At 42.9% G+C, this 17324-nt stretch overlaps 2 protein-coding genes across 2 annotated transcripts; one reads left to right on the top strand and one right to left on the bottom strand.

The window, feature by feature from the left end:
- The first annotated feature begins 144 nt into the window (after positions 1-144).
- On the top strand, positions 145-9498 carry LOC127776038 (uncharacterized). The gene is made up of 19 exons (XM_052302354.1): positions 145-1682; positions 2654-2739; positions 2824-3186; positions 3268-3351; positions 3861-3981; positions 5162-5351; positions 5437-5540; positions 5626-5835; positions 5986-6239; positions 6325-6378; positions 6454-6669; positions 6739-6957; positions 7035-7088; positions 7225-7290; positions 7391-7528; positions 7707-7763; positions 8000-8059; positions 8337-8720; positions 8836-9498. Exons 1-19 carry the CDS (start codon positions 656-658, stop codon positions 8929-8931), a joined length of 3783 nt encoding a protein of 1260 aa, XP_052158314.1. The 5' UTR covers positions 145-655; the 3' UTR covers positions 8932-9498.
- A 4044-nt stretch (positions 9499-13542) lies between these two features.
- Positions 13543-15189, bottom strand: LOC127776370 (aspartic proteinase nepenthesin-1-like). The gene has a single exon (XM_052302728.1). The coding sequence runs from the start codon at positions 15074-15076 to the stop codon at positions 13712-13714; it is 1365 nt and encodes a 454-aa protein (XP_052158688.1). The 5' UTR covers positions 15077-15189; the 3' UTR covers positions 13543-13711.
- Between the last annotated feature and the right edge of the window lie 2135 nt (positions 15190-17324).

The raw sequence follows: 17324 nt of genomic DNA, 5'->3' as shown, positions 1-17324 counted from the left end.
GGAGCGGGAGTAGGCGGGGTTCGCGTAGCCGTTTTCGCTGTGGAAAAGGCGCCTTTCACGAGGCCCAGCCCACTACACACACAAACGGGGCGCTTCGATTTTTTTTTTCTTCCTCCATTTCCTTTTCTCTCGCCTTCTCTTTGCAGACGCATCTGTCTTTCTCTCTCCCCCTCACGCTCGCGGATCTGAACTCCCAAAAAAATCGCGACGGCCAGAGTGGAGAAACCCTAGCCCCTCCCCACCGCCCCCGGGAGGTTTTCCGACCCCGACCGCCGTGGCGCCGCGCCGGAGAGCACCGCCGCCGCCGCCGCCGCCGCCCGCGGACGCCGACGCCGCCTCCTCCTCGAGGGGCCCCGGCGACGATGAGGGGAGCGGCCGCGCCGGGGCCTCCCAGGAGGCGGGCGGCGGCGGATGCGGTGTCGCCCCCTACGAGCAGGCCAGGAAGGCCCTGGCGCTGCGCTCGCCGTTCGACGGCGACGAGGCGGTCGGCCGGGACGCGCTGCTCCCCGCCCGGGTCGCCAGATGGGCCGCGGTGGGGGACGTCCGGAAGAAGCACAAGAAGGCTCAGCAGCCAGAAGCGGCGGCGGCTGCAGCAGCTGCTGCAGTAGAGCAGCAGCCGAAACCGAGTTCCGGGTCGAAGGAATTCTGGGACCTGATGGAGCCGTATTTCCGGGAGATTAACTGGGATGATTTCGAGGCTTTAATGCAGGCGCCATTGCTCGGGTTCAACGGACCGCTCGATCCGTGCTTTCTTGTACCTTTCGTCGGTAGTGGGAAGGAGTTTGGGGAGAATTATGATCCTTCTTGTGTGGTTGTGGAAGATGAAAGCTCGCATCTGAACTCAAATTTGGGCAAAGACAGCGATGAGTTGGAGAGTAGCATCGTCCGTAGCAAGCAAGATTCGCATGGGAGCTCAGATTTTGTTGGGGGTAATATGGATCCGGTCATCAACAATGGGGCTAATGATGAGCACGGGGAGCAGGATATGCAGGAGGTGGTTTTGCAGGAAGAGCAGCCGATGGAAATTGAACAAGATCATGGTAGGAGTGATGCCATTGCTTTGCCACCGGACACAGAGGAGTCAGATGTTTCATTGAACTGGCTCCTGGGTGCAAGAGACCGATTTGTGCTCACTTCAGAGCGCCCAAACAAGAAGAGGAAGTTGTTGGGTGCAGATGCTGGGCTAGAGCGGCTTGTGCAGCTGCCTCCCTTGGAAGGTGAGGCTGGTACAACCTGTGATGTATGTTGTTTGGGAGAGTGTGGTACGTCCTCCAATAGGATGCTACATTGCAGTAGCTGTAAGGTGTCAGTGCACCAGAAATGTTATGGCGTGCATGTTGTGCCAGATCAATCTTGGCTGTGTGCCTGGTGTAAGAGTATCAGATCGGCACGGAGGCAGACACGGAGTGATGCAGGAAGAACTGTCTTAATGCCTTGTGTTCTTTGTCCAAAGGAGAAAGGTGCTCTGAAGCCTGTAAAAAGGGATTCCGGTCAAATTGCAGATGGAGGCAACCTAAAATTTGTACACTTGTTTTGTAGTCTCTGGACACCAGAGGTTGTTGTAGAGGACTTGAATTCAATGGAACCAGTCACCAATGTAGGAGATATCCAAGAGAACCGGACAAAATTGGTGTGCAGTCTTTGCAAGGTTATGCATGGTGCATGCATTCGATGTAGCCATGGTATGTATTTTCATGACACAACTGTATTGTAATAGTTGGATACCTTAACAGCATAAATAATTAGAAAGACCACAAAACACTTAGGAAGAACGATGCATGGGTTACTATTATGATAAGAATCTTATGTATATGAACAACAAATTTGAGGGCATGCATAGTGTACCGATAGTTAAGTTCTCTATGATGTCATATGGTGGTTACTCCATTATTTAAGTTTGCATGTCAAATCAGTTGTAGCATTCTCCAGCTTGGTCTGATCAATAAACTTATTATGAGGCTTTGATCTTATGGTTATAGATTCCTGTCATTAGAAATCACCAATAAAATAGACCCTCTATCTATAGTGCTTCTTGAGGAAATTTTATGTATTCATGTAAAAAAGAGCAATATAAATTAATTAATTTTGTGGACATTTTATTGAAAAAACTTGATATTGCCTTGAGAAAATTGATCAGGTTGTTGCATCTATGCACTTGATGTGATGTTCCTATTTCTTCTAGGTGGTGGTTAAGGGAGCCATACCAATGAATGCACTGCACAAAGATACTTAATTTACTAGGTGTATTTTCAGTCTGTTTGTTAGCTGTGCTATGGAAGTTGTGAAATAGTAAATTAGTAACTGCACAAAGATACGTGTTGTTCTTGCTGGATATCATTATATCCAGATTTGCCTTTTATGCAAACTCACAAAGGTCTGATAACATTTCAACAAGTGAATATCCTTTTCTTAATTATTCAAATGATTTTTCGGATGAAATTCCCAGAATTGAGCAACAGGTGGGCCATATCCCAAATTATTACTCCTTTTGCTGGCAGATAATGGGAATTTGTTACATTAAGTTACTATTACTCTCTCTCCTCAATTTATTGTTTTGCTACTGATTGTTATTTCATAAACCAGGTGCAGGCAATACTATTTGTCGCTTTATAATATATGATTTTTTAGGATACTAACTTTATGTGTTATTCAGGAGCATGCCGAGCCTGCTTTCATCCTATATGTGCAAGAGAGTCAAAGCATCAGATGGAGATATGGGGCAAAACTGGGAACACCAATGTTAGACCATTTTCTTCTTGTAAATGCTGTTTACATTAGATAGTTTTTTTTTTGGGTGTTAGTTTTCTTATTTATGACATGTAGGTTGAGATGAGGGCATTTTGCTTGAAGCATTCGACAGTCCAAGAAACTATCTCAATACAGAATGACAGAATATGTGCTGAAGAGGATACCTCACAAATCGAGCTTGATGATGCAAGCCTTGCCACTCAGAAGATTCAACAACTGAGATTGACACGCAATAACAAGGACAAATTTACCAGCAGCACGATTGCTAGCTCTTGTTCGTCTAGCCTCAAACAGACAACAGAATTAGCCACATCGCCATCTACTGCTAGGAGTGTGGAAAGTCAAGAAACCCAAATAACAGATATGGCTGTTGATCGACCTATAGGAGATAGGTGTCTTGTGAGCAACTCGGGTGATGTCTCTACAGCTCTTAGAAAGGTACCTGCTAATCTTACAAAGCCAAACTAGGATGCATATGCGTAGTACTTAAATGGTTTTATGTTTGTGTTAACTACGCAGCTAATTGACCAAGGAATGGTTAATGTTGGTGATATAGAATCAGAATTGGGTGTGTCTTCAGAATCTTTGGAAGCTGCTCTCGTGGTAATTGGAACACAAGCTTCAATTATTTCATAAAATGTTCTATCTATGTTGCATGTGGATGTGTACTAGGTGTTGCGGACTTGTGGTACATATCTACACTTGACTTGGCCTTAACACTTGCTAGCTAGATTCATTTTTTGTTTTGCATTAGCAATATTGAGCTTCCCTACATACATGGTTCTGTAAAAAAATGTTATATTATTCTTTGCACGGTTATATTTCCTTTTGTTTTTTACGTCTAACGCCAAGCATAGTCATTTAATATAAACGTAAGTGTAATGGTGGATAAAGTTGTATGTTATAAATTTGACTTAGGTGGAGTGTATTAACAAACTTCAGAATAGTCGGCAATTTTCTTTTGCACATGCAACTAGAGAAGATTCAGAAAGAACTAGTAAAAATATTTGTATCTTTGTAAATTACATACAGTGTGTTCAGAATGGCACAGTATTGTGCATTACATCATAGTTCTTTTTTTTTTCCCTCTTAACAAAACTATCTTTTGGCAGCCTGAAACATCGACCTTCTCCCCTGGTCTGAAGTTGAAAATAATCAAGTTACTGCAAAACACCATTCGTGTACCTTCTGTTCAAGAGAAGTGTTCTAAAGAGGGTTCTTTGGCACTACAAGGTAACATATTAGATACATTTGTGTGTATAACTACTATCAGTGTGAAAAGTATGGTTACAGATGTTTGTTTGCTACTGGCCTACTTGTTAATTTAAAACCCAGCGGCTTTTCTCTGGTCCACTGTCAGAATGAAGGGATTATTCATGAGAATAGTATGATTGCTGTGGCAATTATGTGCTCTTTTTTAATGTTTATTTGGGGAACATATTGTACGAAAGGTTTGGTAGTTGAAATGCATATCTCTTCAAGAAATTTCACCTGAATACAAGATTCTCCTGCCTCCACTCAGAACCACCGCGCGGTGGCCTTTTTCTTTTCCCCCAAAATACCAGAAACATTGACAAGGGATGAACGGAACATACACAAAATTTCCCCCGATCATCTGTTCTGCTTGACCTGAGCCTGAGAAGTCCAGTATCTGTCAAGCTCAAACTGGTGTAGGGTGACAAGGAAGTGGTCCAGCAGCATGGCCTTGGTGCAGTCGTGGTACTGATTAGGCGTGTGGCAGTGGCAGTGGGCATGGACGAGGGCAGTTTTTTTTTTCCAGAAAATAACATTGTCGGTACCACTACTTTTCGGATGATTGTTGCCTTGCTGTGGTACCAAGAAAATCTTGTGGTATTAGTACATGATACTGATAAAATTTTAATAGGAGAAAATTTTCTTGTTCCTCGTTCACCTTAGTTGATGCTAATTGCTAAGATGCAATTTTGTTTGCTTTTCTTTGATCTTTTCTATTCATGATTTGCAATCAGTATGGTGTGCCAACTATATACATCAGATGTGCTAACTAACATTAGACAAATTGTATGCATGGCATTCAGCTTGAGAGAAGAACATTTTGACATCTCAGCATAAAAAGCGGTGCTGTTATTTCTTACTCCTTATGTCCCAAAATATAACAACTTTTAGCATTCAAAATTTGTCCCTAAATATAACTTCTCCACTTACATTCTCTTCTCAACCAATCACAACCTTTCACCATTCAAATTTCCCACCTACTTTCTCTTCAACCAATTACAACCTTCTCCCATTTAATTCCACCTACATTCTTAATACCCATGTCCAAGCCTAAAACTTTTTATATTTTGGGATGGAGGTAGTAGTAAATAATTTATCGTTTTTCTGTTATAACTTCATTTCTTGCTCTGGACTCTGATTCTTCCGGTATTACGGACAGGTACTGTGTTTACAGGTGAGAGTAAGAGCTTAACTGATACACAAATTTGCTCAGAACTGGAGGAAGGCATCTCTTCGTTTGATCATTGCTGTCCAGAGGGCGATAATACTAACAAAGACTGGGCTGATTCAGTAGAAAATGGTTTCCACAATTGTGGTGAAGATTGCATTTCTGGCAAATGCTTTCTCAAGTATGGTTCAAAATATTTTTTCTTTAGTCTCTCCCTCTCTGAACAACATAATTTGATCAGTCAAATCCCATGTTTGTCCTTGCAGCCAGGATGGTTCCCGATGTTATGTTCATCCATTCATAGAGAGAAAGTTGCGGATTTTGTGGGACCATATTTTTAAGCAAAACAAGCATCCAATACATTGTCATGGTATTCCTTTTAGCACCTCTATCAATTATATTGTACCATTTATATTTGCACGTTGAAATTTACTCTTTCTTGCCCACTGGAGTAGAGCAATCAACCTGTGATCCACATGATCGAATTGCTGGTAGCTCGTCAACAAAACTTGAACAGCTAGCAGACATAGCTGTAGCAGATCAAGTTTCTAAAGCAAAATCATCAGGTATTCTGGAGCATTCACCCCATGATGAAATAGAAGGAGAACTACTTCATTTACAATCCAGGCTACTAGATGATGTTGGTGGTGCAAAGCAGAGATATGGTAAGGGTACATTCTTTCCATTTCGTTTTTACCAAATCTTTTCGATTGCTGTCTTATTTATTCCAATGGCCCTTCTGCTGCAAAATGAACTATCTAGTTGATTTTCTCTCGCTTCTGAATCAATGCTTTAGTCCTACTTATATTTTGCAGAAGATTTAGTACTGAAGATTGTCCAGAGTCTTTCTCATGACTTGGATTCTTTCAATAAGAGAAAATGGGACCATATCATTGCAAACCAGTTCCTCCGTGACTTAAGGGAAGCCAAGAAACGTGGGAACACTGAGAGGAGACACAAGGAAGCTCAGGCTATCATGGCTGCAGCTGCACCTTGTATTTTACCTACCTCACGAAATGCACCAGTTAGAAAAGTGGCAGAATGTGATGTACTATCTGCCAAACAAGAGGTTAACACTATGCCTGTGCTTGTTCAATTAATTGTGTGTTTATTCTATTATGCATATTCATTTTTAGCTTTTTGTTTGTTTGCAGTCTGTTCCTGTTGCAGTGCCTGCCAAGCAAGAGGTTCATAGTCCCAAACAAGAGGTTTATACCGTGCTTGTGCTCCTTAAGTTGATTATGCATTATGTATACTCATTTTTGTCTTCTCTTTGTTGGCAGAGTATCCCAAAATTCAATACTGGATCTTCAAGAGTTAGCCAGTTGATTTCTGTGCAACAAGCAAATGATTCGTCACCAAACAGTAAAGTCTCTGCGGATGCTAATATTGGCAGTTTTGATCTGGCAAAGTTTTCCAAGAAAAATGCTCTTCCCTGTGATATCTGCATGCGATCTGAGACTGTACTGAACCGGATATTTGTCTGCTCCAGCTGCAAGGTGCTTTGTATTTCAGTTTTCCCCCGTTTCTGCACTTCAACAAATTGTTAACTCCCCCATGTTTATCAGGCTGCTGTGCATTTGGATTGCTACCGGAGTGTGACGAATCCCACAGGTCCCTGGAAGTGTGAACTTTGCCAAGAGATGCCATCAGATGTTGTCGCTGGCAGTCAATCAGATTGCGACGGTTCAAAACCATGCTTGGCGCAGTGCGATTTGTGCCATGGAACATCTGGTGCTTTTAGAAAAACAATAAAGGGGCGATGTATTCATGCCTTTTGTGCTGAGGTTACTTTAATTGGTATATTTGTTTTTATATTGCTGCTTTAGCTTATCTACATTCTTAAACGTCCACATTTCTGTAGTGGTTGTTGGAGAGCACGTTCACAAGGGGACAATATAATGCAGTAGATGGGATGGTACTAATCTCTTTCCAGTACCCTAAATGCATTTTCATTTCGGTGTTCTTTATAATTCTTTAACCGAAAGTTATCTTCAATATATGTTATTGTTAATCATCTTACTATAGTATTCTGACTATTCAATCCATTAAAGGAGAGCCTTCCCAAGGATAAGGATACATGCACTATCTGCCACCGCAATGTTGGCTCATGCTTGAAGGTTTGAAGTTTGAACTTCTAAGTTACTCTTTTTACCTGTCAATGTATATTGAAAACAGAAATTAATCCAGTCTTGCTATTTTTCTCTTTCAACCATACAGTGCAGTACTGTGGACTGTCAAATTACTTTTCATCCTACGTGCGCTAGAGATGCTGGTTTTTACATGGATACAAAAACAATTGGTAGTACGTTGGAACATAAAGCATATTGTGGCAAGCATGGCATTGAGCAAAGAAAGGTAAGGAGCTAATGATTGTTTTAATTTTTTTAAGAGGGTATATGGTGTTTCTAGCTCCACGCAATACGTGGCAAACTGTATTTCTATTTGCTAATACAATGGGAAATAGACACAACTGTTGAATTTTCTATTGCTGTACATATTCTTAAGTTTGTACTCTCTTTCAAAACTTGAACAGGCTGACTTACTACAATTACATGGACCTGAGGAGGTCAAGAACATGAAACAGATGAGGGTAAGGATCGCACTTTGCAGTTAATGAAGTTCCTAGTTCATTTCTAGTTTTCTATACTGGTAGCATTCGTGCGAGATCCATGTTATAACGATGACAGATGCAAGTAATTGCATATATCACTTACATAAAATTGTGTGGTCAAACAGAAATCTTTCTACTTTCTGTGTCACAATTGATGAACCCCTTAGAGTGAAATCTGTGTTCTATTAACACAATATTTGCCTTTTTTTTTTCAGGTTGATTTGGAAGTATTACGCCTTATTTGTGAGAGAGTTGTGAAAAGAGAAAAGTTGAAGGTACATTTAACTGTCAATTATGTTTATCCTTTATCCTCTCTGTTTCCCTGGAAACTGAACTTTGCCAAGCAATATTATCATCTTATCCAGAATTACTTTATTTTATCAGAATTACTTGTTTATTTTCTCAGAATTATTTTTTTAAACAAAAAATAATATTGCTAACCATGCTGCTGCCTAGATTTTTCTAGAGTAAACTTAGAGACATGCCATTACAAAGTAACCAATTCACGTTAATCACTTTTTACATTTGATCTTTTGTTTCTTGATACACCAGAAAGACTTGGTTGTATGTGGACATGATACACTTGCTGCAAGAAGGAATTCTATTGCCTATTCAACCCGGACTTCATATTGTGGATCTGGACCTGGAGCAAGTTCAGAATCTGCAACAACTTCTGTCAATAACTCATATAGTGGGTTAATGCAAAGAACAGATGATGTCGCGGTTGACAGTATTATTTCCAGGAAACCTACTGTTAGGTTTTCTCTCAATAACAGCGATGCTGATAGGAACACAGCTGACAGTTCAACATCGTCAATATCGTACAAGCAGAAGCTGGATGACCGGGAATCACTTGCTGATAAGAATCTTCCGAAGAAACCAGCTACTGCCATGCAGATATCAGAAGAGGGTGAGACAAAATCATCGGATAAAAAGGTTTGTATAATCTGAAGGTTTTACATTCTTTTATCCCTTTTGATTTGCCGATGTTCTGTATAAAGATGCATTTAGCAAGCAACTTGCTATGACATCTGACCAAGTTCAATTGCAGAACCAACGCCCTCCAAAGAGTATCGTCTATACTCGACGTAGCGCCTTGTCCAAAAAGAGGCAATTGAGTCAGAATGTAGAAGGACCTGGTGGATAGAAGCCAACCAAGGTGGCTCCTTCGTGGATAGCCAGAGTGTTTGAAGCATTCTCCATGTGGAAAGCACATGCAGCCAGCGGAGCTGGCCAGTGTAACCATGATATTGCCATAGGGGCACGGTCGGCCAAGGTTGTAAATTTACAAACGGCGCAGATGGGAGTTCTTCAAAGTGTGACTTGAGCTTCCGACCAGAATATTCGAGTATTTGACCCCTCAAGGCTCAAGCTCACATCACTCAGACGAGGGGTGACATGGCAGAATTCATCCACTGATTTAGCTACTAGATGCTAATCTGTGAGATATGCTTTGTACAATTGTTAGTTTAGTTCTGTAAAAGAAAACAAGCAATTGCCATTAGTGGATGATTAAAGAGAAGCGAGGAAAGTCTTGTTAGGCTGACATCTGTAGCTGACAGTTTCCCAGTAGCTAACCAGAACATGAGTGAATTAAGCACATGTAGGTTCAAATGTGCTATGACGATTACCTGTTGCGTTGATGTATGGCTTCATTTGTTGTGACTTGTAATGAATCCATGCCAGAGTTTTTGAAAGAGCAACTTCTTGTTTATGCTGCTTCAGCTTTCTTCTACGATATAGGATGGTGGTATGCTCGAGAATAGCGCGGTTGATTAAAAGCGGAGGTTAAAATCGTGATCCTGAACTGAAATCGGATCTCTTAGGATCGCAATTTTATGGAATTATATACATAAAGATTGTAAAATCATGAGTACATTCTACCTAGTAGAATCTTCATTGAATCAGGCCCAATTAAGATCATAAAATCACAGAATTGAGAGTTCGATAACCTGATATTAAGTGATTATATGGGGCTTGTTTGGTTTGTTATTTTTCTCCTTACCAAAATTTTGGCAAAGGTAAGATTTGGTTATTGTCAAAATTTTGGCAAATATCAAGGATTTTGTTGTTTTGCTAATAAAGTTGTGAGCTCAATTCAACTAAAGCTAAATACCTTGGTAATATCGATTTTTTTACTACAAACCAAAAATGAATGACTATTGTTTTGGCATAATCAGTTTTTTCTTGGTTGAGTTGGACCATGAACCGAATTCCATTAGCCAGTGTTAGTTTTGCCAAAAATATCAGAATCCCCCATAAAACTGGTGATAATCAGCTGGTTATTGGTTTTTAATCAAGAAATATTCGAATAGTATAAAATTTTGATTTACGGAATAGATACCAATGATAAGTATCAAGACAGGAAAATTTTGGCAAGGTTAAAAGCACATTTTTTTTCTAGACCCAAAATGCATAACGGAATAATACATCGATCAAAACAATCATAATGCAATCACTCACGGGTGCATACATCCCAAAATATATTACTAGAGAAAATTCCTTACATTCCTCTGAAAATTTCCACAATCCGTTCTATACCTTTAAATTTTACCCCATCTCGTACATGCCTTGAGTTTTCATGTTGATCTTCTCACTTTCTCAGTCCCCATTAAGTTAGTTGCCCGTTAGATTTTTTTAAAATGACCATAGTGTCTCTTTTCTATACTTATGTGCAAAGGGGCAATACAGTCAATTTGAAAAACATTTAGGTCAACTCATGGTCAATTAACGAAATGGGTATAGAGGAGATCAAAATAAATACTCGGGAGCATATAAGAGATGAGGCAAAATTCAAGTGCACATAAGGGATTGAGCGAACACGGAGCACATAGGGAATTTTTCTCATATTATATTGTCAAAATTCATTGTGAATGACCGCGAAGTGTGCCAACAGATAACCATACAACGCAATTTGGAAGAGAGGATGGAGCTAACGGAGTTTTAAGATTTAAATTATCCTGGTTAGTATTGCAGGGTACTGATGGGATCTTTGATCAGATTTCATATCGCAGGGTTGAAATTATGTCGATGTCTCAAACTCTGAAACAATCGCCTACAACGTTTACCCCAAATGTCAAGCTTGTCACTTTCGATTTTTAATGGTGCTATCTCTAAGTTGTATGTGTTGATTCCATGTCTTGTGAATGGTACTGTTCGTCTGTTATGACAGCTTGACACCTTCTCTTAACTACTTACAGATGTAGATTCCACGATTCATGGTTGCCTTGCCTTTTTTTTTTTCAAACATTACAAAGCCATGTCAACATCTCTGAACTTTGTAGATTATGATCCAAATGTCATAGAAGAGTGTGAACTCGCAATCATCATGTATATTCAAGCGAATCATGTCGGTGTACAAGAGTTCGTTCACAAGTTTTTACTAGTGTCTTTTATGCATCATAGATATCACATTCACCTACCAACAAAGATAGTGAAATGAACAGCATATTCACCCACCAACCTCTGACACCTGAAAATGTCATGAGCCTTCAGAATTAATTACTTATGTGACAGTGCACCTGATGGACCTGAAAGAAGGCCATCACCGTTGAAAATCTGTACCTATGTGTTGTAACGGCAGATGAGTGTTAACTGGTGCACAATGGCATATCACACCAATATGAGAATACTAGAGAGGTTGCTTGGTTGGTACATCAATGTTGCTAGTATGGTTCAAGTTTGTTCCTAACTTACCTAAGGTTTAGTTGACAAAAGAAGACTGCTAAAACTTTTAAGTTGATACTACTACTTGATAGCATGTAGGGTCAGATAAAATAGAGAATCTTTGCCTGAAGTGCAAGAGGTACGAGATGTGGTCAAACTAGGCAATGTTTTCTTCGGCAAAACAAGAATAAGCAGGAAGAATTGTTTATGTTTAAATTAAGAAGAAATGGGTCAATAAATCCCCAAATGAGAATCATGTCGAATTTTCGATTCAAACCCGGGTGGAAATAAACCACCTGAGCTACGCTTAGTTCTCCAGACAAGATGGCCCCTTTAGAGTAGTGGATTGGTATAGAATTTTTGGAGGACTCAACTTCCTAATGATTTTTTTTCTATGGAACACTTTGGTTCAAAGGACAATACAGTTAAAAAATTCCATAAAATTGCATTCGTATGGTCCAATTTTATACCTCTTGAAAGATTTCCATTCCTTTTCTTTATGTCTTCCCATGGCCCAACGGGCTTTGTTTTTCTCCATGTGTTTTTCATTCCTACAATATTAGAAAAGGGGCCATCTAATTTTTCAGTCACCTGAAAATACCACAAATTTCAATCACCTAAAATACCGCAAATTTCAGTCAATGTTTATTACAGTGAAGATTGCATCGAGATTCGTGTACAAACAGTAACGCCTTCTCCCTCTGTTTCTTTTTCTCCCAACTAGGTGCTCGGGCAGATCTAGTTCGCTCACATTGCCTCTTCCCTAGCCCCGTGCTATCCCCTGGCTCACCAACACCCTGGCAAACCCCACCCGATCGACCTCTTTTCCTTCCCTCTATCCTCTTTCTCAAGCCGGGCGACAACGCTATTTTCAAATATACCATATTTTCCTTCTCTGGCGGTGAGCGTCGAGGGTGTTTCTGGTGACAACCACGTGGCCTCCTTTGTCCCAATCCACCACCAACCTCCATCACCATGGCTTTGGCGGTGTTCCATGTCACCGGCGCCCATTGCTGGCTTGACTGCCATCGACGGTCATCCCTCTAAACTCGAGAAACCCCCCTCCCTCCCCGAAACCCTAAACTCTAACATTTTTATTGTCCAACAGGCTACCGCGGGTCGTTGAGAGGTACGATCGAATGTGGGGTATTGATTGGTACTTCTAGGTACCATTCACTCCGTGAGGTGGTATCGGCCAAAGGCGAATGAGGTTGATGAGTAATATCGTATTTTCGCGTTAGAAATCTCACTGAGTCGATCTAAGCCTCTTATATGTTGGGATGAGGCTTGTAAAGGAAAAAGCCTAGTTTTCTAATCTTGAATCCCCGAGGCCAGCGATGTAGGGAAATTCTATTGTTGGAGACGACAATGGTGGTGCCCTAGGAGTTGCTTGTAGCAGTGGCGACAGAGTTGGGTACATTAAGGGGGATGGTGTCGAACGTGGGGGTAAGATAGGCTGTTGCGGCGGCTAGGTGGCGATAAAGCCACGCTCGAACTGAGGAACAACGTCATGGCTAGGAGAGGGCAGAATGTAGTGGTGTCAACTTAGGTACCCATGAGAAGAGAGGAGATTGCATGATCGAATGTACAAATTTTGTTTTGTACCAGTTGGTAAGATGATTATAGTGTCTAGGCTACCAACTGCTAGATCGGAACAAAGATCTAAACTCTAATCTCATTGGTGCCACCACACTTTCGCCGGAGGAGAGAAACTCACCGCTCCTCCTCCCTTCCAAAATCTAGGGTGCTAGTTCGATGGAACCTAATACTATCCACTAGAAAAACATACTCCCTCCATTTTAAAATGTTTGACACCGTTGACTTTTTAGTACGTGTTTGACCATTCGTCTTATTTAAAAAATTTAAGTAATTATTCATTCTTTTTATATCATTTGATTCATTGTTAAATAAACTTTCATGTACACATATAATTTTACATATTTCACAAATCTTTTTTGAATAAGACGAACGGTCAAATATGTGCTAAAAAGTTAACGGAGTCAAATATTTTGAAATGGAGGGAGTACTACTTTAATTTCTACGTTTTCCTTATCTAACATTCGAAAAGAGAACCTCAGTACGGTGACACAAATTGCGACCAAAAGTGAGACCCTCTTGATTCAACTCTCCCTCCGATCCTTTTACAGTGGGCAGGTTTCACTTTCACCTGATTAGTAATTACTACTACTAAACACCCTCCTTGCTTTCTTACAAAGTTATTAGTAGTAATTAACTACACAGTACACACTAACTACTACAGCCTACAGTGAGGCCGCGAGCTTGTCGCAGCGAGCCGGCGCGAAGGAGAGCACGTCGTTCTCGAGGTCGTACACGACGTGCGTGTTCTGCTGCTGGTAGTTGCCGATGACCACCTGCTCGCCGGCCGCCGCGTCGAGCACGACGCACAGCACGCGCGCCGCGTAGTCCTCGAACACGTAGTTGCCCCGCGGGAGCTCCCAGTCGGCGCCGCCGTCGAGGTGCAGCGTCAGCGCCGGCACGGCGGGGCGCCGCCAGAGCGCCGCCACGGGCAGAGCGAAGCACAGGTCGAGCGCCGCCGATCCCGCGGCGGCGGCGGGGAGCCCGACCTGCGACACGAACTCCGCCTTCACCGCCTCGTACACGTCCTCCGGCAGCGTCGTGATCGACGCGCCGGAGTCGATGATCGTCGACGACCGGAGCCGCGACTCCGGCACGGCGACCCGCGCGCCGCCCACCGAGATGCCGCGCAGCGGGACGAAGTAGAGGGATGGCTGCGACGGGTTCTTGATGAGGCGGGTGGTCCTGACGTCGCCGGTGTGCGCCGCGTGGTGGGTGTGGAGGAGCTCGGCCGCCGCCGCGCCGAGCGTGACGACGCTGCTGCTCTTGGTGTCGAACATGGAGGTGAAGCAGTAGGAGAAGCTGGTGACGTTGAGCTGCGACGGCAGCGACCACCGTCCCCGGCCGAACCCGGCGATGCCCGTCTCGTTCGCCTGGAAGATGCCCTTGTTGATGTGGCCGCAGCCGAACGTGACGCGCCTCGCGGCGAGGCCACCTGCATTGTCGTCGCCGCCGAAGGTGAAGCTGTCGGTGGCGAGCTGGCCGACGGTGAGCGACCTGTCGCCGTAGTGGTAGACGTAGACGCAGCTCCGGTCGCCCCAGCTCCGCCCGCCGCACGACGTGAACGGGAGCGCGCGGCACAGCGGCGCGTCGCAGGGGAGCGCGGCGTGGGTGGACGACGCGGCCGGGTCCAGCACCGGGGCGGCGCCCTGCTCGAAGCAGTCCAGGCACGGCGCGCACTGCGTCCACACGAGATCGCTCCCCGTGTCGAGCGTCAGCGCCACGGGCCGCGGCGGCGTGCCCACGGACACGTGCACCAGGTACTCGTTCGTCACGATCCCGCCGCCGGCGCCGAGCCCGGCGCGCACCCGCGCGCGCACCGGCGCCGCTTCCGCCGCCGACAGCAGCCTCCGCCTCGCCCTGGCGCGGTGCGCCATGCGCCGCACGATCTCCGGCATGGCGAGGCCGCGGCCGGCGTCGGCGTGCGTGACCCGCGCCACGACGACGCCGCCGGCGCCGGCGCCCGGCGCGGACGCGGCGCGCGCGGGCAGCGCGATCAAGACGAGCAGCGTCACCAGCTGCTGCCTCATAGTGGATAATTCAGTCTAAGTGTCCAACGAAACACTCTGCTGATTACAAAGCTAAACCTGATTGGATTTTGGGTATTAAGCAGTGGAGACAACTCACAGTATATTGGTTGGTTAGGTGATGTGCCACTCATGCCTACTTCTTGGCAAAAGTCAGTAACAACATTCTTAAAGAGAACAGGAGAGTCACCATATTATACACTGCTTTTACACACATTTTTCCTCCATATTTTGCCCAAAAGTCTTTAAAAAAACGTAGCATAGAGTCAGCTTAGGACGGCAACAGCGTGTTGTTTGACTCGTAACTTCAATTCCGACACCGTCTTGTGCAAAACAGATGGATGAACATGAGACACACACAAGCTCTGTTTAGAGAGCTTGATTGCAGATGGTTAGTAGTCAGTTTTTAATAATTTGAAATAAGGGTGTTTTTCATCTTCTAACTTCAAGTTCATATTCTAAATTCTGTAGCTACCTATTTGCAATATCTGAGTGAAAATCTGTATTGTTTAGGCAGCCGAAAATTTTAGAAAAAACTACAACTGTTGAAAGCTCCACCAAACTAGGTAAAGAAATTCACAACTGTATCTGACTATAAGTGAGAACATATGACTTCAATATTGATAGCTTTTTGTTTGGCATTGACTTGTGAGCTGTGACCATACAAGATGTACATACTCCTATTATCATGTAAAGTTCTTACTACCACTTGATTCTTTTTATACATTTTAATTGTGCTCGTGTTAACCTTCAGATGACAGCTACAACATTGAATGCAATTTCATCTCAAGAATTGAATAATTGACCCTCCTAGTCGAATGGTCTACATGAATGATTACACACATATATGTACACCAAATGTTGCTTAGTGAGAGGTGAATATCATCATAATCCAGAAAAGCAGTGTCCTTAAGCTGTAACCATCTTGGAACATGACCACTACTTTTCTTTTAATAAGATGTCCAGTAAAATGTAGTTTTCATCATCAACTACCTGGAGGTGGAAGCGTCTCTGTCTGAAACCGGAAGTTGCAGCATGGATGGAGGCAGGCAGACAGAGTCAACAAGAGTTGTTAATCTCTCGTACGATCGAGCCCCCCTTTGTGCAAAAAGCAAAAGCGTTCGTGTACTAACCAAGTAACCATTCTTAAATGAAAACAGATTATGGCTAATGATAAGAGCTCCAAGTAGATTGCAGATTATGGTGGTGTTGGATGAGATGTGATGCAAATCGCCCTATAGGTTTTACAATTTGTAGCCGATAGAAGGCTTATTTCACCATGAGAGAAACATTACTTTTTTTTTGTGGACAATTTTTTTAATTTGTTTGTTAATTCTGATGTGTTTTAGTTTCCATCTCTCAATTCTAATACCAAGTATTTTTTTTCCGGAACCGTTAAAACCATCTAAATGATTATTTCCCCGACCGATAGCATCATAATATACAGTTGCATGGTACGCAAGTCAGCTAAAAGAAAGTAAATGGACCTATACATTATCCACTATCACCTTGGTTTCATTTCACTTGTTTCTATTGATAAAGTACAAGAGAAAGGTCTAACGTAGCGAGTTTAGATGATGTGTTAGACATCATAATAAAATAGGACGATGCTATAGTCACCTTACTTCAAATAGACATAAATTCGCTATAGTTACTATTGTGTAGTTACCGTCACCGATACGATATGTGATGTGAGTCTACACTCCTATTAACCCATTTGTCAATGGCCGCAACGGATCTTCACTATCCTTCAAAGTGCTTGTAAGTCATGACCGTCCATTTCAATAACCGAGGGATGAGCTATACCCGATAGTAGAAAATGACTCCAAAAATTACGGTATGCTCTGCTATCTTATAACCTACATAAGATTAAAAAAAAGAAATTTAGGACTGAAATGAGAAAAAAGAACCAAACACATCCTTTTCCCACTTTTTTCCGATCATCATCAGATGGCAGCTATCCTATTAGTGTTGCTTCATTTGCACTCACCTAGACAGTTAGCCCCAGTTGGTAATGAGCACTCTGATCCTCCATTACCATGTGAAAGCGTTGTTAATTAACTCACCCACTGAACTAGGAGGTGATCATGAAATATTTGGTCCATCAGCCGAAACACGTACCGAATTCGTCCCAATCATCGTCAGTTCACTCGGCGACACCGACAGCAACCGGACCAACCAAACCACCGTATTTTACTACCCCAAGGTCGCCGAATAATCAGTCACCGGCAAGCAGGACAAAATGGCACCG

The sequence above is a fragment of the Oryza glaberrima genome, chromosome 6 (genome assembly GCF_000147395.1).
Source record: "Oryza glaberrima chromosome 6, OglaRS2, whole genome shotgun sequence".
In the NCBI taxonomy this organism is placed as follows: domain Eukaryota; kingdom Viridiplantae; phylum Streptophyta; class Magnoliopsida; order Poales; family Poaceae; genus Oryza; species Oryza glaberrima.
The sequence above is the reverse complement of the archived record's forward strand: the minus strand, read 5'-3'. Positions and strand labels throughout refer to the sequence as shown.